Source organism: Populus alba, chromosome 19, assembly GCF_005239225.2.
Source record: "Populus alba chromosome 19, ASM523922v2, whole genome shotgun sequence".
Taxonomy (NCBI): domain Eukaryota; kingdom Viridiplantae; phylum Streptophyta; class Magnoliopsida; order Malpighiales; family Salicaceae; genus Populus; species Populus alba.
Window position 1 is genome coordinate 18,215,171 of NC_133302.1, and position 24,382 is coordinate 18,239,552.

Here is a 24,382-nt window from a genome sequence, read left to right on the forward strand (position 1 = left end):
TTAAAGATCATGTCAATAAAATTATTTGTTTTCTCCCTCTGCTGTTTTACAATTCAATAAAATTGCATTCTTTTTCTTTCTCAAGACCCTCCATGTCAATTCTTTCTAGAAAAAAAAAATATACAAGGTGATGGTCATAAAATCTGATTTAGATGTGGTCATAATCAACATAGATACCCTCTCCCTCCAGAACATTAATGCTTTAATACGCCCGTGACCTTTCAAATGGGTGTCGCGAATTTTAGTTGGCAGCTAACTTGGGGAGTCTAGGTCAAGCTTTGACTAGTTTTTTGTCTGATATTTAAATTGATGTGTTGATAATATGGTAGTATTTATTTTTTAATATATTTTTTATTTAAAAATATATTAAAATAATATTTTAATATATCTGAAAGAGAAAACGAGTGGTGTTCTAGGATGTGAACGACCTTTTTCGTTATATGAGATGTAAAACTTGCATTATTAGGTGCCTATATTTAATGAACAAACCCTTTAATTTATTCTCATAAATATCTTGTTCTTATGGAAGAAAAAAAATACTTCTTGAGATAGAAATACTAAAACAATTGTATAATTAATGTAAAATGCTTATGTAGTATTGAAAGCCTGACTTGGCTACAAGTTCAGTTAATTGTCGATTGAGTGATTTATTAATTGGAACAGTTATTATGCACTTATAACATAATTTTAACATGGAGCACGTTTTGTCCGTAATTACTTTATATATATATATATATATATATATATATATATATAAACACAAAAGAAAATTGGACACTAGTCTAACTCTAACATTAGAGACCATATGCTTCTAGAAAACATAAAAAGAAAAAAGAAAAATAGATTCTTCGTACTATTGTTGAAATTTAAGAGAAAGCAGTGGAAAAAGTTGTTCCCATAAATATATTCTAATGGTGTATACTAGAATTGTGGGCACATTTTTTTATTGATTAAATAGAAGATGTTTAAGCGATGCAAGTATATTAGTTTTTTTTTTTTAAAAATGACTTTAAGCATGGAATTGACTAAAAAAAAGCTGGTATAATTTAACTAAATAAACAACAATTTTAAACCAAAAGGAATAATGAAAATATGCAAAAATATATAGTTATCAAAACAAAAAAGACAACGAAGCTATGATTTTAGTTGATCATATGAAAAAAAAATTAAAAAAAATAAATGATTTGATCAAAATGAATTGAGCATATCAAATATACAAGTTAAATAAAGAAAGCTAAAAAAAAAAAAAAAATCTAATTCCAAACAACACGAAAGTAAAGGGATGCATTTGAGAGAGAAAATCTATTAAATGAAAAGGATAAAAAAAACGACCAGTAAATTGAGCAAGTCAACCGAATTTTACGATTTGAATTATGTAAATGAGATAACTCAAAAAAAAAAAAAACAAACCAAAAAAAATAAACAAAACTCAATTCTAAAATAATCCAATGCTGAACAACAAAACATAACAAATATTAAATTAAAAAAATATCCTAAAAAAAATATAAGTTAACCCACGCTAACTTGCGGTAAAGTGATGGAACTAGAATAAAGATAATAAAAAGAAAATTAAAGAAAATCACAAAACCTAATATAAAAAACATCCAACCTTGAAGGATGGAACTGAAAAAAGAAAATTAATTATTAATCAATCTACTTTTGAAGGATGAAATCGAAAAAAAATCAATCTAAATTTTTTTTCCAAAATACATTAAAAAAAGAATGATAAATAAAAATAACCGAGATAACTCAGGTTATTTTTAAAATTAGTGAAAAATATTACAGAAAGTAAATAACTTAAAATAATGCAGCATAATCTTTAATTGAATAAATGCTTAATGATGAAAAAAAACATGAGCTTAAAAAAGGACAAATATAAAAAAACCAAGTAAAACTTGAACAAACCTTTAAAATCCGGGTTAAAGTCTAAAACTCGCAACCTGTGAAATCCTACACTCGGGCTCAGTATAAAAGCTCAATTTTCAATCAATTTAATATCAAAGGATGAGATTGAAAAAAAAAAATCAATTTAAAGATTTTTTCAAAGTAAAAAAAAAATAGCAATAAAAATAATGGAGATCAAATTTGATAAAGAAAACTTGAGGATGAAATTGTAAACAAAAATCATTTCAAAAAATTATCTAAAATAAAACAAAAAACAATCAAAAAAATGAGGATCAAATTTGAAAGATGAAAAAAATTGAAAGGAGATGAAATTAAAAAGTAATTTTGATTTTATAACTTATTGTAAATAAACCAATAGTAGTCAAAAGAATGGAGACAAAATATGAAAGAATATAAAATAAAGGATTGCTTTGGAATTTTAAAATGGTAGGCATTAAAATTAAAAAAGAGAGAGAAAAAGGTGGCAAAAGAGTCGTCAATGCCAAATCAAAACGATCGTTAGCTTCTTATGTTATCTTAGCACGAAAGAATATACTAAGACGATTCAAACACCGCTTTGCAAGAAAAATGTTTGATCACCAAATAGTCTATAGCATGAGTATCATGAGGGTCTTGGCCCTTGTTTTGCACTCATCAAAAGGTTTTTTTTTTTAATAAATAACTGATAGTTATTCAAATACAAAATGCCAATAGATCAACATGATATTAAAAAAAAAAAACCATGATAAAATGAAGAAAAACTCTTGCAAGATAGTGTAGTAGATTTTTCCTTTAACTGTGTTGACAATATTGAAAAGACTATCTAAATTCTTTTTTATTTATGGTGTAAATAAGTTATTTACTATGCTTAAAAAGTAAAAAAATTGATTGTGCCTGTCTAATTTGAAAATGACATAAATCATAGTGAAAATATTGTATTGCCTCGAATACCAAATTCAAAGGTTTTATAACTGCAGGATAAGTCATCATTACAATATTATAATAATTTATAATGGTAAGATAAGTCATCATTAAAATATTACAATAAATAATATTTTGTGTTTATGTGCAAAGTAACTTCTTAAGCAATCTGATATATGTTAATGTCTATCTGTTTGATGTCACCAAAATAATAATAATTTATTTATTATTGTTATTTCATATGAAAAATAATGGTTTTCTCTCTTTGAATTCTTTAATAATTTTAGGAATATTTTTAAGGCTATTTAAATAGGAATTAAGATTTAAAAATACAAAAAAAGTTAGTAAGTAATTTCAATACCGTTATTCTTTGTTATATATTTATGATAAGGAAAATATTGATGTTAGGATCGCAATTCGCGAATTGCTTTGTTTTGTTCGAAAGTATAAAAAGTTTCTGTTATTGAATGCATGAATCTATTAAAAAACAAAAACCTATATGTAAAGGGGATATTTTTATCTTCTTCGTAGAGTTCATTTGTCATTATTATATTTACAGGTGATAGGTCAATCCTTTAATATTTTAAATACATCATAAAATAATTTAAATACTCTTAAAAATAAAATTTTTAAAATTAGGATTTAGAAGGTCTTGGGTCCTTGTTACATCTTGATAGTATAATGAGATGGCTATATTGTACTTAAAAGTAAAAAATTTAAAAATAACGCTTAAAGTTTTTTTTTTTAATCTTTTCATAATGGTATTTAATATGAATAAGGATTTAGTTTTTTTTTTTAAAATATAAATATATTTAAAAAGCAAAAAAAAAAAATTTTTATTTTTTTTTTAATACCAGATTTGTTATTTGTTTTGTTTTTTAATTTTAAATAATTAGGAATTTTGTTTCAAGATTATTTGGTATTTACTTTCTATGAGATAATTTTGGTTTTATAATCCAGGTCATAGATTTTGAAAATCAACTCAATTTAATTTTGGTGTTTTTTAGGTTTTTTTTTTAAATTGAATTTTTATTTCAATTTATTTTTTTTTTATATTAGGTTATTGGGCCTTGAGCTTTTGTAATTTTATCTGTGCTTTTTCTTTACAGTATGATTATCGGGTTAATTGAGTTAATTCTTGTTTTTTTTTTTAATGTTATTTTAGTTTTGCCTTTCATAATTTAATTTGTTAGAGAGTCAATTCCATTATTTATTCTTTTCTATATAGGGTTAGCAAATTTGGCATGCTAAATCGAGCAAAGTTTTGTTTATTTTTTTTTTAAAATTAATTTTTTTTCCAGTTTATTATTCAACATTTGATTGATTGATGGTAATTAAGCTTGGGATTTATTTTTCAATTTTCTCTTTATAAAACCGTTTTATTCTCATTTAATTTTTTTTTGTTATCAAATAAGATCATTGAGATATTTTAAGAATATATAAAGGGTATTTTTTTTTATAATATTGAAAAACATTTATTTTTGATTAATCATTAACATTTTTTTTTTTTTTTATTATCATTGAATTTTTTTTTAATAATCTTACTAAATTAACTGAGATTATTATATTTATTAGATTCAATAACTCGAGTCAAACATTTCTCTTTCTATTTTAAAAATTGTTGTCATCATATGGATTTTTTTTTTTATGCTAGGAGAAAGTCAACCTGACTAGCTACTATACAGTACAAACCACTTATCAGCTATTAAAATTATGTATCACTTTCAATATATACACCAGATATTTTATATATATATATATATATATATTATATATATTGCTATGCAGCATATATAGCGGAAGCACTGTAATTTGTGGTGTCTAAAAGGGGAGAGTTATTAGTGGAGCTAATGGGAAATGCCTTTATGGATAATGGTGGTGGATGAAGTAATTTTTATGCACATGACTTGGAAAGCCAAGCCTATTATGCACTCTTGCCAATTTTTTTTTAAAATATCCTTTAATGTTTGTAATTGATCGAACACTACTTCAAAAAGAAAATGAAAATGGCTCTTTTTTTTTTTATTCTTTATTTTTTTTAAAAAATTTTAGAATTATATTTTCTTTAAATAAATTTATTAAAATAAGATTTGAAAAATTATCCAATTATACCATTGTTTTTAAGATTTTTATGATGACATTAACAATTATTTTATGAATAATGATGTATTAATATTGAGTGAGAATAAATTATATATTTCAATCTTTATATGATTTTGTTAGATTTATTATTATTATAACTTTTTTTTTTGCACAAGTGCATAAAAATAATTGATTTATGATTTTTTACTGGGATTACATAAAATAAATTTTTAATTTAAGAAATACATGAAAATGAAAATTAATTTTTATAAACCTCGAACAAGATTAAGAAGCGTGTTTGACAATTTTTTTTTTGCTAAAATTGAGCGGTTTGTACTTTCTAGAATGTGCTGATATTAAAATGATTTTTTAAAAATGAAAAAACATTATTCGCTTTTCGGCACGAAAAGCTATTTGAAAAGCAACCGCTACCAGCCAAATTATGTTTTTTTATTTTTTAAAAATTATTTTTGACATCAGTACATCAAAACGATCCAAAAAAAAATACAAACCACATTTAATTTTAACAAAAAAAAAAATTTCAAAATTTTACAAAACACAGATAAAACCCCAAACACTACCTAAGATTTGTGCAATTGAAGCCTCTATCCATGTCAAGTTGAGCACATGCACTTTCCAATTCTCCATTGACAATGATGAAGACCTTGAATTAAAAGCTTGAAATTATCCAACTTAACCCTAAATTATGAGGAAGAAAAGGACCCGACATTGATAAGAAAGTGAAAAAGTGGGCCACATCCTCCTTTGTGCACATATGAGTTGATGGGCGGTCACAAATTTGCCAGAAAAAGCAAATACATTTTCGTACCCTACCGAATAAGTAAAAAAAAACAAACCATCATTCCACTCTCTAAACCCACGCACCCCAATCTCCTCCCTTGCTTTCCCACCTAGATTCTTCTCCATTGGACCGTGTACGTCACGGGATATCCTTGCACCTGGGATTTAGTTCTTGACCGTCAAGAAGCACGGACAGTGATCAAATCTGGAAAACGATGGCGTTGCAGCTCTTTAAGCTTTCTGATATCTAAAATTCACGTGTAACACCTCCCTACTTAACCACCCTTCATCTGATCTTGAGGAAATAGTATTCTCATCAAGGGTTACAAGAGTAAGACACACATGGATACACCTACACGTGCGGTGTATGGAGTCAATACGTAAGAGAAAAAAACACAGACAAGAACTATAAATCTAGTTCCATGCTCTCTTTATTACCGCAAAAGTGAAGTCCTAAAAAGAGGAAATATTGCTCTTCTTTTCTTTTTTCTCTCACTTTCTATATCAAAGCCCAACAAAAGAGGAAAAAAAATAATAAAGCCTCTAAAACCCGAGTGAAGAAGCAGATGCAACCAACACCTGCCGGAAGCAGCAACACTAGTGCTGTTGGAGGTAGCGCTGGTGGCGGAGGGATTGCTAGGTTTCGTTCAGCACCAGCGACATGGATAGAAGCACTTCTTGGAGAAGAAGAAGAGGACCCATTAAAGCAAAATCAGAACTTGACTCAGTTACTTACTTCAAACACGCCTTCAAGTAGAGATTCAGTGCCTTTTAATGCTTCTAGTGCTGCTGTTGAACCGGTTTTGTTTGAACCGGTTGGTGGTTTTCAAAGGCAAAATAGCTCTCCAACTGATTTTCTTCGGACTTCTGGGATCGGAAGCGATCAAGGGTATTTTTCTAGTTATGGAAATGCTTCAAATTATGAGTATATGACGCCAAATATGGATGTTTCGCCTTCTGATAAAAGAGCTAGAGAGGTTGAGTTGCAAAACCCTTCTGCAAGATACCCACCTCCTCCGTCGGTATGTTCACTCCAATTTGTAACTGATGTTGGTTATTAATTGACTGTTTCTTGGTAGTAAATTTATTCTATCTTCTGTGGCAGTATGTGGGTTCTTTTTTGTTTGTGGCGTGGCTCTTTAATTGATTACTTGTTTATTTAAAATAGAGCAAAAGAATTTTACTTTTGATGTTATGTGTGAAATTCAAGCTAATTTTGTTATAAATGGTAGGATTTCTTTGTGTGCAATTTTATAGTCTTCTCAGTATTTGGTTTGGTAGAAAGGAGAGCAAACTGGGCCTTTTAGGGCATCTAGTTTGATAGAAATGGAGATGGATAAGCTTTTGGAGGATTCAGTGCCTTGCAGGGTTCGTGCGAAGCGTGGCTGTGCTACGCATCCTCGGAGTATTGCAGAGAGGGTAAGATGAATCAATTACTAGCAATCTGGTGCATTCTAGAGATAGGCAACGGATGTGTTTGTTGTTTTTCCTAAATGAACTTCATTTTTTCTGAATTAGGTTCGGAGAACTCGAATCAGTGACCGCATAAGGAAACTTCAGGAACTTGTTCCAAATATGGATAAGGTACCTTCTTTGTGAACTCTTATTGAAAATGCAAATTTTGTTGGGATAGGATTTTCTTTGTAATCACCGATTTCACCATGGAAAAATTAACATTACAATTTTATTGTCATAATGCTTGCCTCAATAGAGAATCTTAACAACCTTTTTGAATAACTGGTAGGGATTTTGAAGTCTATCTAGTACTGCAAAGCTTCAGGAGCACTGTATATATTTCAGCTTCCTTTAAATCCGTTGATTTGCTAGATGTATCATTTCATGTGAGAGTTCAAAATTGAAGTCCGTTCTTGGAGAGTTTGCCTCTTGTATAATATGGATATAATGAAAAAGGAGGGAAGAAAAGTCACAGGGTGCTCGTTTTTTCCCCCCCCCCCCTGTAAGGAGTAATAACAAATTAGGAATGTTAATTACTAATGTCATCGTGTTACATGTTTGAGACAAAAAATAATCATGTTTTGTTTCTATTTTTATTATCCTATTACATAAAATGGGACTATGCCAAATTTATATAAATGAATTTGTAACTGTTTTAGGACAAATTATAAATCTAGAAACTATCATATAGGTTTCTTCTCCAAAAGAATTACTGAAATATTTTATAGTCAGTGCCATGGCAATAAACTGATAAAGTTGTGATGTGAATCAAGTCCCTCGCAAGACAATGATGTGAGTTCGCTAGAAGTTGTGGGGTTATTGATGACATTAATGTTGCAATTGATTCTAGAATGAATGCAAAAGCATATTGTCTGCAAGAGTGATTTTGATGGAATGGTCCTGGGAATGAGGTTTCTTGGTACATGATGGCTGTCTGTGTTTGGGGGTTCAAATGATGCATAGATTATGTTTGATCAAATGCTATGGAGAAATTTGGTTTTGAGGTACTAAATGATTATTGGGTTTGTGAAAGCAAGGGATTTGAACTATTCTTGCAAGGTGTTCACTACCAGTTTTGGTTGAAGGCTGATAGATGTGCAAAGGCTTGAAAAATGGCATCTACAAGCTCTTTGCTCGATGAAGCCGTAGAGAGCTAATGTTATCATTGTCTTGATATGAATTATGCTTGATTCTCAAAATGGATAGCCAAAAGCAGCTGTCAAGATACTTTTAAAAAAAATGGACGGATGGATGTTAACCCATGAAGTTGGTTCCATGGTGAAGGGGTGAGCTAAAGTTGTGTGGCAGGCACATACTCGAGATTTGAATCATAGCATTTTTTTAGAGCAAATGACTTTTTGTTTTGGCTGCCTATCCAGGCTTTAAGCCATGATTCATGTTGCTAATTCAAAATAATCCAGCTAGTTAGCTTAAAACGTGTACTTGACTGTTTCCTTATTTTGCTCATGTTTGTTTCCATATTATACTCTTGACATTTCGATTGTACAACTATAAATATAATGAAAAACCACATGGCTTAAGCATGTTAGCCAAGCCAAATATCTCGTGTATTTATCTTTTTTTTGTTTTGTTTTATTAAGTTTTAACACATCCATCAAGAGGTAGCAATGTTTTGTGGATCTGTTCTTGCCATTGGTGGAAAGAAAAATGAGTGTATAAATGTTAAGTTAGATGACTCAAGAATCTAAATTTGGCTCCCTAGCAAAGCATGAATGCTTACCTCAGCTTAAAAGTTAAACTATTGATCATAGTCAATCCCAATGCCAAATAAGCCCCTTTTAATGGTGAGCTTGATGCCAGCTTAATCTCAAGTGGATGGTTTGGATGTGGGCTCATTTTTTCTCTTTTATTGCCATTAATATTGGTCAAGCTTATCTCCTTTTCATTATCGACATAAATGCAAAGGGTGTTATCATTCATTATATAAAACAGTTGCTTGAGAGCCTAGTCTTACATAATTTCATTTTGTTCCTTGGTTAATTCTTTGTGAAGTGGCATTTTGTTATGTTCATGACACGTGATTGGGTGTTTATATTTTTTCAAAATCCTAAAATGAAGCATTCTTAGATGATCCTCTGAAAGACCACTCATGAAAGCAATATAATGTATTACCATGAGCTGACCTAATTGCTAGTTTGAGTTACTAGTATTCTGAAACCTTAAGAACAAGCTTGCTTAGTTGCTCCTGCAAAGGCCTGTATGATGCACTATAGTGCAACACAATGCTCATCACTCGACATTGTAATTGGAGTTATTTATTGGGCTTGGTTTGTTGAATTTTAAAACAAGACAAATCAAATTGCAAACTATCTCGACACTCAAGGATTTCTTTTTTTCTTTTTTTTTTGTCTTTCTGTTATCTTCCTTTTCATGTATGCTACAATAAGACACATTAATAACAAAAAATACCTCTAAGATTCATAGGGTTTCTGAACAAGAGGCAAAAGCCTTGGTGCATGGAGGAAGTGCCACCTTGGTTAATGGAGCTTGTAAGGGAAGAGAGATACATATGTAGAGTATTTGATGGAGCAGAGGTTTGATTTATTGGAACCTTGTCCAAAATCTTAGTGGTCTTCTCTGTTGATTTTCTAATCCCCTCACATATGTGTGGATTTTATCAATGATCTTGGTATCATGCACTTGTTTGTTACTCACTTCAGGTTCTCTCTCGTATTTAGTTTCCTCTCAGCTTCTTAAACTTAATATTTGTAAAACAGGAATGAAATTTCATGCCTTTGATAAAACCCCGAATTTGCACAAGTTGTGTTATCAGGCGAGAATTATGGATCTTGATGCATAAAATGTAGAAAACAAAATCAACATTCGAGTCAAGCTTTTTCACTACAATACCATCAGTTTGCTGTAACAAATCCCGCTTCTTGGCTTAAATAACCTGATTTCATTATGTCATGCATAACTGACATATTGGATCAGTGGATCTTTGATGTAAAATCCCTCATTGAAACTCTATTTTTCATTTCAACATGAATTAGATTGAGTGAATATTGCTACTCTTTTGGTTACCATTAGTTTCCATTTATTTGATTGCTGTTTTCATGGTTGATTGTTGCAGCAAACAAACACTGCTGATATGTTAGATGAGGCATTAGAGTATGTTAAGTTTCTTCAAAGGCAGATTCAGGTACTCTCTACACAGGTCTTATTTTGAGTTCATTTGGTTTTAAAGCCATCGGTAAAGAAACAAGATTTTGCAGTCTTTACCTTTGTGAGCACCTAGTAACCAACAGATTCCAAATTGTTCCCTCACTTATATGTATAGATAGCTATACAAATTGAAATGCAAAAGCAGGGAAATACTAGTTTTTGACTGACTGAAACATGGCAGGAACTCACGGAACAGCAAAGAAAATGCAAATGCATAGCTAAAGAATAAAATGGAGGTAATATGCCTGCCCACTGTTTTGTGTAATTATCAGATTAATGAGATTTCATTTAAGGTCCATCATAGTATTTTCTGATGATCTTCTCTGGAAGCTCCGTCATGTAATTAAAAGATTACCATCTTTTATGTCACTCTTATTCTATATCTAGATGAAAGCCTGCCATGTGGGTAGCAAATATATTAGAGTTCATGTCAAGGTTTAGCCGCTTCATCTTGGAAAGTTCTAGTCTCTTTAAGGTCGTGGTTGTTATGTTAATAGTTGTAGAATCCTCTACACAATAATTTACTTTCCAGGGTGCTGCTGAACGGGCTTTAGATATTCTTGATCTTGTTTTCCATAGTCTGTGGTATATTTACAGCCATGTATTCCATTAAACTCTCCTGAAGAAGCTGTTGTATCCACGAAGATCTTTGGTCAAATATGTGTCTAATATTATACATAGTATCTTAGAAATTGCTTTGCATGAGATTCACTGTTAATAGCAGCAGCTTCTGTTTCGTTTTCTAATGGAAACAGACAAGATTTCAGCTTAAAAGAAAACCTTATCATGGCCTACCTTTTCTGCCTTGTGAAGTTCTTAATATTTTGGAACTGAGAAGTCCTTTGTTTAAACAAGCAAGAGACTTGAATCTTATATGTGAAGTTATATAATTCCAATGAGAGGCTGTGGAAATAATTGCTTTGTGTGCACAGGCACTTGTGCCCACGTCATTGATGGATGATGACCTTTATATCTTTTGGTTGCATTGAAAATCTTATATGTGAAGTTATATTGTGGTTGTCGCAATCTGGATGATGGTATTGTCTATCTTATGTCCATCCGGTCGAAATCTTAACTTAAAAATTTCAGCCTGATGTTTTATGGATTTTCTCTCTCTATAATTTGGATGGTGAAAAGAGGAGAGAGGAAATTGATGGGCAGATGCCCTAGCTATGTTGCAGGTTAATATTGTAATTTTTTAATAAAATATTTAGGCTTTGCGTTTTCTTTTTTTAAAAAAGAGAAATTCAATAACTCAGGGTTACAATCTTACTAACCTAACTAAATAAGCTGGATTTATTTAAATTACACAAAAAAAAACAATGATAATAAATAAAAAAATGTTTATAAAACAAAAACGCGTTTAGAGCAAAAAGATAATATTGTTTAATTATTAGCTAATTAAACATGGAAAAGGACAAAATATAAAAAAAAAAACTTGGTGTAAGTTAATTGATCTATCATTATAGATATAATTTGAACTTAAAGGGTGAGAAATAATGAGTTTAAGATAATTTGATAAAAAAAAAATTGAAGAAAACAATAATCTTTAAAATACAATGCAGAAAATCAGGTAAAAAAAAATAATAATTCTTATTAACTTTTTCAAACTTGTAATGTGGGTCAGATCTAATTTCAAAGCACTACACATTAAAAAAAATCATGAATCTCAATCTCCTAAAAAATGAAACTTTGAAGGATATAATTGAAAAATAAAATACATAAAAAATCCAAAATAGAAATAGCAATTAAAAAAATGAGGGTTAGAATTAAAATAAAAGCAACAAAATTTTTTCAATTTGAGAGTTAAAATAAAACGAATAAAACATTAACAAAAGAAAAAAAATCAAAAGAATGAGGATAAAAAAAAAAAAAAACAATATACCATTAACTTGGATTGAAAGCTAAAATTAAAAACAATAAAACTTTTATAAAATAGGTTAAGAAAAAATAGCATAAGAATAAAGATCAAATTGAAAATACCAATACATTATAAAAAAAAATTAAAAAAATTATGAATTCTTCAACATGTAGTTTTTTTACATAAAAAAATTATAAATAAAATTGAAAACTTATACATGCATCTAATTAAATAAATTACGAACCATTGTGTAAATAAATAAATAAAATATTTATTAATGATAAAAAAAAATATATTTAAAAAATTAAAAAACAAATATAAATCAATATATTTGATATTGCAATACAGATCATTTAACTTATTATGTTTAATGAATTTGTTTATTAAAATTAATTTATAATAAAGAAATTGACACACATAAAATTTATAAAATAAAATAAAATAAATACAATGCAGGACTACACATATTAAAAAATTATAAAAAAAAAAAATATTTTTTATTTTTAAAAATAAATTTAATATATATAAAAAATAAAATGCAGATAAATCATACTTGCATTTTAAAAACCGTTTAAAAACTGTTAAAAACAATGCTCATGTGATGTTCGTGTACAACATTTGATAAAGGAATAACTTATTACTATCACTGAACTATCATATACATTACGAGGATCTGAATTTGCATTCATAGGAAAGAAGCCAAAGATTCTAAAGCTCCCATTCGCAATTGAGTAAAGTTCAGTGTTTCCTTCTATAGAACTCGAATATCTCTTGCAAACTTTCAAGGCCCTCAAATCATTCTTATAATCAATTGGGATTTTAGCTCCTCCAAGGTTGCAAAAATGGGTGTCCTTCCTTCAGATCAGTGGAGGACCAGCCCCCTTTTTTTCCCCAACTATTGCATACTCTTGTCGTCTATTTCACCTTTTCTTCCTGGGAATGAATTGACAGGGACAATGCCAGAAGCTTTCGCGCAGCTACCAGATCTTACTATTCTGTAAGTTAACATACTCCGGTGTTTTCCACAAGAAGTTCTTACAAAGATTATCATGGCTAATGGTGACATTGTTTTACCTATTTGCAGATATTTGATCAGGAACAAACTCACAGGTGCAGTTCCTCATAGTCTCAAGGAAAATTCCAACAGTGGATGGTTGCAGCTGAGGTTTGGTTATCATCTTCAGCGATTGCAACTTATCTGCATGTTAATCAAACAATCATTCTACTCCTTTGGTTCCTCTCTAACTTCTTTTCTTACATATGATGAAGTGAACACTGTTTTTTTCATAGATTGAAACTAAACGTTAAGGAACAAAGCTAAGCATGTTAGTACGAGTTTAAGGAATCGAGTAACTGATACAATTCTTCGGTATATTCACGGTGATCTTGGTAACTTTTAAAAGCTAAGCATGATCACTCTGAATGGGTTATTTGTTACTGGTATATAACCATTGATTCTCTGTTACATCTGACAATATTTTACGTAATGCCAGTTTGGATGGAAATCTGGATTTATTCAAGATGGATGCATGTGAAAAGAAGCAGCAAAGTCTTCTTGTGCTAGTTATTGCATCTGTCATATCAGTTTCGATGCTTCTCCTTCTGAGCATTATAGCTATCTTCTGGAGGTTGAAAAGACATGAATTCTTTCTCAATTTGAGATATCATATGATTCTATGAGTATGTCTTATATTTAAGCACTTCAGTTTCTTCATTCCTTTTCAATATGAGATTTATATTTATCATTCATATGTGCACCCAACAGCTTTAATATCGCTATCATATGATAATTATAATCCGGTTACCACCCTCAATACCTCATTTCCTTCAATTGAAGATAAAAATAATTATAACTATTTTAAAAATGTTATTCTTTGGTTTCCTTTGTAGGGATAAATGAGTCACCTAAAATAATTTATTAAATGAAAGAAGCTAGGTGCTAATAATTATTTTAAAAAAAGAAAAAAGTTGATAGTAATTTGCCTCCCTATAAATAATTTTTAAAAATCATTCAAAAAAAAAAAAAACATAAAATTTAATTTAAAAAAAAACATTTAAAATAAATACTTTAAAAATCTAATTATAACATATTCACGTCTCTAGCAACAGTATCACTTGCTAACATATATCCACTGCATCAGCATCTATCTCAATCAATTTCTTTGGATTGATTAATTTTCGAACAATTAAGTTGTGAGATAGAGTTGGTTAGGCATTCTAGAAAGGTTCGGATCAGAGTATCTTTTTGGGTTTTTTTGGTGGGAAATTCGAGGATTAGCCCATGTGACGGTTGACTTGCTGTTAACTGAGATGCGTGGTCAACGACGTGTCTCCTTCTCACAGTTTTGTGTTTCTTGAAACTTGAATGCCTCGTTCGCACTAGCAGCGCGTCAGTGTCCTTTATTTTTTTTTCACTGTTAGATTACCTGCACCCAGGTGAATTCACTTGAAAAAAATTTAAATTTTTTTTTTAGTTTTAAATTGTTTTTTAAATTTTTTCATAGTTTTTAAAATTTAATATTTCTCCAGCAATGCAGCATGGAGTTCCCAAAGGAATTCAAGAATATGATGGAGGCAAGAAATATGTGTCGTTGAAAATTGGAGTCTGAAAATTGATTCCTTTAAAAAAAAGAGACGTGTAAAAATGATTTTTATCTCTAAAGGGAAGAAAGAGACAGACACAGCAGAAAAGAAAAATCATATTTGGTCCCCTAGAAAAAAAGTGAAAAGAATCCTCTTCTTTATTTGTCTTTCTTATACCGTAAGAATAGCATCATCACCATGAAATTTTCTTGAGGCACTTGTTGGTGGCAGGAGGGTAATAATTGGCATCATAAGTTCTGTAAATGCCAGTCGTATAGTTTCCTCATCGTTGCCACACAGCAAGATGTAGACCGTACGATGAATTGACTTCTGTAGCTAGAAATGGAGGAGGATGAATGATCAATGGCCGTAGTCATCTGATATTTGTGCTAGAACACAGAAACTATCGTATACTCTATCCAGATACTGTGTTCTCTTCCCGCATTAGCAAACTTTGTGAAAAAGGTTTGTGGACCCTTTGGACACACCTTCTAAAGATGCCTTCAAAATAATGCAGATCAAAAAGAAACAATGGAGCAAAAGTGAAAATAATGTGGGTGTGGGGAGGGAGATGGAGAGGTTTCCCCTCTGTTAGGGTCCAGGAATCTAGAGCAAGAAAAGCAAATAAGATCATGTGGGCGTGGGGAGGGAGATGGAGAAGTGGGCTTGCAACTTGAGAAAGAATTCAGGTAGATTAAACATGCAGAAGAACCCTCATGATTAAAACTCAGCAATATTCAAAGAAGAAATATAAGATACTGTGTGGATTTAGAATTATGCAAAAAGCAGGCTCACTGATGCGTAAAGGGAGAATCAATCTGCTTTAGCTGGGAAAAGGAGAGTTTATCAATTTTTTTTTTTTTGGATAGGAGAAAACTTTCATCTTCTATAAAGCGTATTTTTGTAGATTTAGATGAGCGAGTAAAACCCTTACTGTTCCTAAAATTTTTACAAAAAATATACGTCTTGACTCGAACTTGAGACCTACTATACAAATCTCAAGCTCTTTACCATCACGCCTCAAGCTCTTTACCATCACGCCACGCTGATTACTTGCCTAATTTTAGGCTGAAAGACCAGACAGAACAGAAAGTCTCCATAGTTGTAATGGACCTGCCTGATACCCTGAAAAAGGAGAGATCATATTGAAAGGAAGGATTGCCTCTAGAAAAAACTTCAATGAGTTTCAAGAATGGAGTGATCACACAGAAATCAGAATTCATTAGCCCTTCTTCCCCTCGTCTAAGCTTTTTATCTTTATCATCAACCCTACACTGTAATTGCCAAAGAAAACCAACACCCAGGAATTCATCCCCCACGAAGAAAATCATCACAACCACACACATAAACTTACAAATTGTTCAACGTGCCCACCAGAATCTGCCTCTATCAAAGATACATGTACGTACATGACATAGGGGGGCCACCTCATTACCACCAAAACAACATTTAGTAGCTCTCTTTCCTACATATGTTTCTGTCTTCATACTCCAAAATGAGCACAGCATCTCCACCCACCTCCCCACCCTTCTCTCCACCTATCTTCCATTCCCTCTCCTACCATTCATTTCTTTCTTCTCCTTTAATCCAGCTCTTTCACCACCCACCACCTCCATTTCTTTCATTTTAGCTGTCAAATAATTGTCCAAGTAGATTTCACAAACCCCTTCAACCCTCCCCCTCAAACTACCATCACACCATGGCCAAACTAGTAGTAGAAGTTCATGATGCATGTGACCTTATGCCCAAAGATGGCCAAGGTTCAGCCAGTCCTTTTGTGGAAGTACACTTCGATGAGCAAAGACAAAGGACTCAAACCAAGCCTAGAGAACTTAACCCTATCTGGAATGAGAAGTTTTCTTTCAATGTAAACAATCCTAGAGATCTTCCCAGCAAGACCATTGAAGTTGTTGTGTACAATGATCGGAAAGGCGGTCACCACAAGAACTTTCTTGGCCATGTTAGAATCTCTGGAAATTCTGTGCCTTTATTATCTGACTCCGAGGCCATTGATCTTCAGAGATACCCTCTTGAGAAACGTGGCCTTTTCTCGCATATCAAAGGTGATATAGCACTCAAGATTTATGCAGTCCATGATGGTAACCACTATCCTCCTCCTCCAACAAATGCTGGCAGTTTTGAAACTGAAGCAACTCCAGTATTCCAAGAAATCAACACCAACAAGCTTCAAGCAGAAGATGCCATTGATGATCATGAGAAGAAGAATAAGAAGAAAAGGAAGGATAAAGAAGTTAGGACTTTTCATTCTATAGGGACTGCAACTGGAGGTCCTGCCGCTGCCGCTCCACCTTTTGTATCTTCGGGGTTCGGGTTTGACACTCATGTTATGAAAGAAAAGGCTCCTACAGTTGAGACAAGAACTGATTTTGCTCGAGCTGGGCCACCTACTGCAATGCATATGCATTTGCCAAAGCAGAATCCGGAATTCTTGTTGGTAGAGACCCGTCCACCGGTTGCTGCCCGTATGCGATTCAGAGGAGGGGACAAGATGGCATGTAATTATGATTTGGTGGAGCAGATGCGTTTCTTGTATGTGAGTGTGGTTAAGGCCAAAGATCTTCCTGCTATGGATGTTTCTGGGAGTCTTGATCCATATGTTGAAGTCAAGCTTGGGAACTATAAAGGCAAGACTAAATACTTGGAGAAGAACCAAAGCCCGGTTTGGAAGCAAATATTTGCATTCTCAAAGGATAGATTGCAGTCCAATTTACTTGAAGTTACAGTGAAGGATAAGGATTTTGTCACCAAGGATGATTTTGTGGGCAGAGTGTTTTTTGATTTATCTGAAGTCCCTCTTCGCGTGCCCCCAGATAGTCCATTGGCTCCTCAGTGGTACAGATTGGAGGACAAGAGGGGGATAAAGACAAGAGGAGAGATTATGCTCGCAGTTTGGATGGGAACACAGGCTGATGAGTCATTTCCTGAAGCATGGCATAGTGATGCTCATGACATTAGTCATACAAACCTTGCCAACACACGATCGAAGGTATACTTTTCGCCGAAGCTGTATTACCTTAGAGTTCAAATCATCGAAGCTCAAGATCTTATCCCCTCCGATAAGGGTCGCATGCTGGAAGTGTCCGTAAAAGTTCAACTTGGTAATCAGGGAAGGGTCACTAGGCCTTCGCAGACGCGAACCACCAATCCAATTTGGAATGATGAGCTTATGTTTGTTGCATCTGAGCCTTTTGAGGATTTCATAATTGTGTCTGTTGAGGAAAGGATAGCACCAGGCAAGGATGAGATACTTGGAAAGGTGATTTTATCAGTTAGGGATATCCCACCAAGATTTGAGACTCACAAGTTCCCGGATCCTTGCTGGTTTAATCTCTTCAAGCCTTCGTTGGCACAAGAGGAAGGTGAGAAGAAGAAGGATAAATTCTCAAGCAAGATCCTGCTCCGTCTCTGTTTAGATGCAGGGTATCATGTTCTTGACGAGGCTACACATTTTAGCAGTGATCTACAACCATCATCCAAGCACCTTAGGAAGCCAAGTATTGGTATCCTTGAACTTGGGATTCTCAGTGCACGAAATTTGCTACCAATGAAGGGGAAGGATGGTAGGACCACTGATGCATATTGTGCGGCGAAGTATGGCAACAAATGGGTTCGAACCAGAACAATTCTCAATACTCTGAATCCTCGGTGGAATGAACAGTATACTTGGGAAGTTTATGATCCTTGCACTGTGATCACCATTGGTGTCTTTGACAATTGCCATATTAATGGAAGCAAAGATGACTCAAGAGATCAGAGAATTGGGAAGGTAAGGATTCGGCTATCAACATTGGAAACTGACCGAAAATATACATATTACTATCCGTTGCTAGTTCTTACCCCTTCTGGATTAAGGAAGCATGGGGAACTTCACTTGTCATTGAGGTTTACATGCACAGCTTGGGTTAATATGGTGGCTCAATATGGCAAGCCATTGCTTCCCAAAATGCATTATGTCCAACCCATTTCTGTTAAGCACATTGATTGGCTTCGCCACCAGGCAATGCAGATAGTGGCAGCAAGGCTATCAAGAGCTGAGCCACCTCTTAGGCGGGAGGTTGTGGAGTACATATTGGATGTGGATTACCATATGTGGAGCTTGAGGAGAAGCAAAGCTAATTTTCTTCGCATAATGTCGCTGCTTTCAGGGATCACCGCTGCCTGTAAATGGTACAATGACATTTGCAACTGGAGAAATCCAATAACAACGTGTCTCGTGCACGTTTTGTTATTTATACTGGTTTGTTATCCAGAGTTGATACTGCCCACCGTTTTCCTCTATCTGTTTGTGGTTGGGTTATGGAATTATCGGTTCAGGCCAAGGCACCCACCACACATGGATACTAGGCTTTCACAGGCAGACAGTGCGCATCCAGATGAACTTGATGAGGAATTTGATTCATTCCCGGCATCCCGGACACCATCAGATATTGTGAGGATGAGATACGATAGGCTGAGAAGTGTTGCAGGTAGAGTGCAGACAGTGGTCGGAGATTTGGCAAGCCAGGGGGAAAGAGCTCAGGCACTACTAGGCTGGAGGGACCCAAGGGCGACGGCCATCTTTATCCTCTTTTCATTAATCTGGGCTGTGTTTATTTATGTCACTCCATTCCAGGTAGTGGCAGTGCTGGTTGGACTCTACCTGCTTCGACATCCCAGGTTCAGGAGCAAGATGCCCGCTGTGCCTGTCAACTTCTTCAAGAGATTACCGTCCAAATCAGATATATTACTATGATGAATTGGAAGCTATTATAACTTAAAACACCTTATTTGCTTGATTCTGGTCGAGGAAAGATGATCCAGAAAATAATTCCATCAATGTCATGACAGCAGGAAGGCACCTAGGTTCTTTGTCCCTGGACAACCCACTCCGCGAAAGAATCTTACTTTTGCTGAATATGCATGTCCCACATTTCTTCAGTACCATGCATGGAATCCCACTATTCTCTTTTCTCTTTATTCCATATTCTGTACTATTAATAAGCAATCATATTTTGTATTTCTTGGATCATATGCAACGCCCCCCAAAAGTTAGCGAAACAAAAAAGATGGCTGCACACTGAATCAGCTTCAAAGATCGAGAATTCCACAGTTCGCAAAGAATTGGCAATCCAAAGTAGAATTGAGCTATCCCCTCGATAACATTGGAACAGAACTCTTGCAATTTACAACACAAGAATTTCCACACGTGTCAAATCTTCTATGAAGATCACCCCACAAAAAAACTGGACAAGTAAAATACAAATATATAGTTGACTTGGATGACACGGTCCTAGATCCAACATGTATTAGTGAAGCTACAACAGTAAAAAAGCTGACAATTAATCCTCCTAGAACTCTAGAAGTGTCCTATCCACAACACCCCAATCACCCGCTCCTTTGGCCCACTCTTGCTTCTTCTTTTTTTGGATCCCGAGGCAGTACCATTCACCACCATTTTTTTGTGACTAATTTTTCCACTTTCTTAGGAACCATCCAATGAGATTTCTTTTGTTTCGGTCTTCTGGCAGCGTGCCATTCTGAGAATGATGCTTTGCTCTAAAGTAGTCGGTCCTACACAGCTCTCTGATCCCCACAAGCACAAGCTTCTGTCTCTCTTGAATATTCACAACACTCACATGGGTCAGAACAGGGAGATCATTTGTACTCACAGAGTGTTTTCTCCACCGACTTTGTTTTCTGATTTATTTGGATGAGAGCCTCAATTACTGACCACCTTCCAACAGAGGTTATCTTAGCAATAGCTGAAGCACCAATCATTCTTTCTGCTTGTATGTATGCTTTTGTGTGGCCAACCTAGGGAAATGAAAAAAACTAATCAGAAAAGGGAAATAAGAGGTCGAATCACAGACTAAGAAAGCTCGCCATTCAGTTCCAGGAAAGAGAGAGAGAGAGAAGAAGAAGCAAGTGTCCTGTTTGAACTGAGCCAAAAAAGAGAGGGGCTCTCATTTTTAAGTCAGTGTAAGCAAGTTGGTTTCAATAGAAATGAGAAACGAATAAGAACATTCAAAACATATCAGAGAAGGATTAACACGCAATCCTAGTAACCTTTTCATGACCACCTAGATCTAATTTATTAGACAATAAAATAAAAACAGCAACTGGGCCTTAGAACGAGAGTGTTTCATTTAGATATTTCCATCTCATCAAGTGAATTCCATCTGTTGCGATCTGTTATCCATATTCTTTCCACTCTGCCCTCCATTCCATTGTAAGGAGTGAAAGCTTCCAAGATAGAAGTCAATTCACGGCTTTGTTGCTTTACTACATTACTTGGGACCTTCTTCATCCTTGCAGCAGGTGTCCCTGGATTTGAAAAGCAGATTAAAAATAGAAAATAGCATGAAGTAGATGCCATTACGCACTTTGTCCATTATGGTGTGGGTACCACAGCTATAAATTTTCATAGTACACTCAAGGTGAAAACTACATACTAGATGTTCACATGACCAAGGTGTGCACACGCAATGCAGCAGGCCCTCAAACTACAAAAAGAAATAAATGATGTTTTTCCTCCATATAATATGCATATGATACAGTCATGAGTTTTCATAATGGAGCAACTCAATGTACATTTGATGATCCAGAAAGAAATGGATAAGAAACACAGGAAAATAAACAGTTACACTGAATAACACCATAATTATTGCCCCCATCAATTCAAAAAGTCGACAGATTTTAACTTCGACCTACTCTTTTTAATTGATTTTAACAGAGTTAATATCCTCAGTAACCTTTTTGTTAAATATATACTAATACAAACTTGAAAACAAAATACTAGTCGCAAGTATGTTATATTGGTTTTGAAAAATCACAAAGGGTCAATTATTACCCGACCAAGGGTGTACCTAATATCTCTAGTGACATATATGATTTCACAATCTAGAAATTACATGTCATATCACTATTTTAGATAGTTCACTTGAGCAGTTTCACTTAAAAAGTGTACCAGTAAATTTCTGTGAAAACTATTATAGAAATATGCAATTAACAAGTGAGACATAAAAAATTACAGAAAATAAAGGACCGTGAACTGGAAATCTGAGTCTGCAAACTAACATGGGAATCTACATTTTATATCAGTAGCAATCTGCATTTCTGAAACTAGCTCAGTCAAGGTGTCAACCACAGTCCTGAATACATTCACAGTGTATTCTCGATTCATTGCCTGGCAACAAGACCCTTTATATCTACATAGGAGATCCCATAAAATGATATTTTCTAGCAGCCACCCTAACATAAATTATACAACTACAGCTGGAATCGTTGTTAGGGTTGCAGGGGTAAGGAGAAGCTACTATCAGCACTAAAAAGAAAAGATCAACAAAATTGGGACATACAGTCAAAATGGCGTCACTTCCAGCCGGCATGGTACATTAAGAAAGGATTACACACATGGATGGCGCAAAACTTCTGCTATCTCTTTCTAGTGTTCAAGAATGGAAGGTGGATTTGTCATCCCAATTCGAACCATTGTGCTTGCATCAGAAGGAAGTTCAGCAACAATAGCATTCAATAATATTGGAAGATTAACCCCGATGTCACAACCTGTAAGGTTTCAGGAAATTCAATCCTTTCAACAATTTGTATTGTGAAGAACTAGTATAATTAACATCTCAACTTATTTTGTTTCTGAGCATGAAACTTTTTCACGAGTCATGGAACAAAACTCTTTCTGCCGTGCTACAATATGCTATTTCACTGGATGATATGAACATGGTGAATTTTATAATTACTTTTTCACATTGGTAAGCATGTAGATCTATTTTTCACTTTTTACTCTAGTTTAAGGATAAGAAATGTAGATGATCAGCAGCACCTTCAAACAGTAACATAGCAAAAATAAGCATCTGTTGTTAATAGACCATGGAATGATGTGTGACAAAATCATTTTAATAGAGAATTCGTTAGAAACAAGATTTCTTGACAGAAAATAATCTCATATCTGCAGCAGATACCCAATGGTAGAAACATCAGAAAATTACCACGCGCTCCTCTTCACTACTCAACCATATCTCCTTTACTCCATCAGCTACAACTGTTTTTACACGCTGTGTCTGGAGATGAAAGTTTAGATGTTTCTCAACAAATTTGTTCTTCCGCACCTGTTGTGAGAATCAGGTTAAATCCATGTAAATTATAACCATATGAAGAATAGATTGTGATTTTAATTAATTAAGAAACAGAACTTTTCATTAGAAAACAGACAAGATCAACATTAAAGAACCTCATTGAAGAAAAAGTAGAAAAATTACAATTCAAATCTAGACTTTGCACCTTGGGGAGGGAGGTCAAGTGCTGGCAACGTCTTGCGGGTCAAAACCCGCGCTTCATGACCTTTTAAAGTTCCGACTTCATCTACATGATCTATTTGCTGGACCCAACTATACTGACTCCTGGTTCTTTCATGTTCCGACTTCCTTGAGGCACACACCCAGCCACCGCCAAGAACAGATAACCTACAACTATTAAGCAAAATGATAACCCCGACACAGAAATGGGCGTGAATCCTACCCTAGATCTCTGCAGCCTTATCCAGATTGCTAACAACTTGACAATTTGAGATTTATTTAAAAATTCGACAATAAATGTGTTAAAAAGATGAAATGAGCACATCAGAGACAAAACTTGAAGTTCTACAACTGCCATTGCATAGACATTTTTAATTGTTTTAATCAGTCGTTGTCGTCAAAATCAGACTTGTAAAATCTTATAATTCTATGAGTTAACATGTATTGAACGTTCAAACTCATATTAAAAACTCGAAAATTATTTTTTTTAAAATACTAAACATGTTATGTAAAAAACACCTTGTTTTATTGATTTGTTAAACGCTATTTTATTTTTTGAGAAGTTTTTAAATAAGGCCGGTTCATTACTATAGATCATGAACCAAATCAAGTATACAGAACACATTTTAATTTGCACGTAAATCATAAGACAAAATTGTTTTTCTTGCTTCTCTTAAAAAAACTCCTTTTTTTCTTTCTAGATTAAATTAAACAAAAATAGTCAAATAAAATGATAAATCTTATAATTGATTGGATCATTCTCCAGAACGGGGAGTCACTTTCAACTAATCCAAAGTAAATTGTATACATCAAATCACATGTTTATGCATCTAACTTGTCGAGAGAAAATAAAAAAACCTTTAAAATACTTGAAGGAGAAGACACAATCAAGCTCTGACCAAATAAAACAAGTTTTTTTTGTTTTTTTCAACCTGAATTAATCTAAAATCCAAATTGACCTGCAGGCTAATCCAAGTTTTAAAACAATAGCCCAGGGAAGAATATATACATATATATATATATATGATCAGATTACAGTACATAAAGTGTTTGCAAGTCGAGATTAAGTTATTATTAATTTTTTTTTAATCAGCTCTTAAGCTTTACCACATCCAAAACAAACTGGTGCATTAAAAAAGTTTTTTATCTTTCCCACCTGTCCAAGGCAAAGGAAATGGAGCGCACCTTCAAGATGCAGTCCCCCTGTGCCAGGGCACCAGAAGGGACTGCCTAGCACTTGTAAAAACCATTTTGCAGACGGGAAAGAACAATGCATTCTCTAAATACCGACTCACAAACA

General features: G+C 33.5%; 3 protein-coding genes across 6 annotated transcripts; 2 read left to right on the forward strand and 1 right to left on the reverse strand.

The window, feature by feature from the left end:
• The first annotated feature begins 6,116 nt into the window (after positions 1–6,116).
• On the forward strand, positions 6,117–13,935 carry LOC118056470 (transcription factor bHLH80). Of its 4 annotated transcripts, XR_012168779.1 has the most exons (8): positions 6,117–6,710; positions 6,970–7,107; positions 7,207–7,272; positions 10,238–10,306; positions 10,511–10,565; positions 13,142–13,187; positions 13,275–13,355; positions 13,481–13,935. XR_012168779.1 is itself a non-coding variant. In XM_035068687.2 (5 exons), the coding sequence occupies exons 1-5, from the start codon at positions 6,255–6,257 to the stop codon at positions 10,556–10,558; spliced, it is 777 nt and encodes a 258-aa protein (XP_034924578.1). In that variant the 5' UTR covers positions 6,118–6,254; the 3' UTR covers positions 10,559–11,021. The 4 variants fall into 4 exon arrangements, 1 of the variants encoding a protein (XP_034924578.1); XR_004688809.2 differs by having other exon boundaries at positions 13,275–13,935; XR_004688811.2 differs by lacking the exons at positions 13,142–13,187; positions 13,275–13,355; positions 13,481–13,935 and adding an exon at positions 9,589–9,698 and having other exon boundaries at positions 10,511–11,021.
• A 1,950-nt stretch (positions 13,936–15,885) lies between these two features.
• Positions 15,886–19,802, forward strand: LOC118056472 (multiple C2 domain and transmembrane region protein 6). Its single transcript, XM_035068689.2, has one exon. It carries the CDS (start codon positions 16,473–16,475, stop codon positions 19,524–19,526), a length of 3,054 nt encoding a protein of 1,017 aa, XP_034924580.1. The 5' UTR covers positions 15,886–16,472; the 3' UTR covers positions 19,527–19,802.
• Positions 19,803–20,007: 205 nt separating this feature from the next.
• LOC118056474 (uncharacterized) lies at positions 20,008–24,304 on the reverse strand. The gene is made up of 5 exons (XM_073406921.1): positions 23,047–24,304; positions 22,777–22,896; positions 22,132–22,339; positions 21,851–21,959; positions 20,008–21,097 (listed from the first exon to the last, which is right to left on the reverse strand). The coding sequence occupies exons 3-5, from the start codon at positions 22,159–22,161 to the stop codon at positions 20,916–20,918; spliced, it is 321 nt and encodes a 106-aa protein (XP_073263022.1). The 5' UTR covers positions 22,162–22,339; positions 22,777–22,896; positions 23,047–24,304; the 3' UTR covers positions 20,008–20,915.
• Positions 24,305–24,382: the final 78 nt, after the last annotated feature.

Excerpts from the sequence above, each read along its gene's own strand:
- LOC118056470 (XM_035068687.2), top strand. The coding sequence starts at position 6,255 with ATGCAACCAACACCTGCCGGAAGCAGCAACACTAGTGCTGTTGGAGGT. Across the intron at positions 7,108-7,206 it reads CTCGGAGTATTGCAGAGAGG|GTTCGGAGAACTCGAATCAG; the intron begins GTAAGATGAATC and ends TTTCTGAATTAG. Across the intron at positions 10,307-10,510 it reads TTCTTCAAAGGCAGATTCAG|GAACTCACGGAACAGCAAAG; the intron begins GTACTCTCTACA and ends GAAACATGGCAG.
- LOC118056472 (XM_035068689.2), top strand. The coding sequence starts at position 16,473 with ATGGCCAAACTAGTAGTAGAAGTTCATGATGCATGTGACCTTATGCCC.
- LOC118056474 (XM_073406921.1), bottom strand. The coding sequence starts at position 22,161 with ATGCCGGCTGGAAGTGACGCCATTTTGACT. Across the intron at positions 21,960-22,131 it reads GAAGTGACGCCATTTTGACT|GCAATGAATCGAGAATACAC; the intron begins GTATGTCCCAAT and ends TCTTGTTGCCAG. Across the intron at positions 21,098-21,850 it reads TATAAAATGTAGATTCCCAT|GGACACCTGCTGCAAGGATG; the intron begins GTTAGTTTGCAG and ends TTTCAAATCCAG.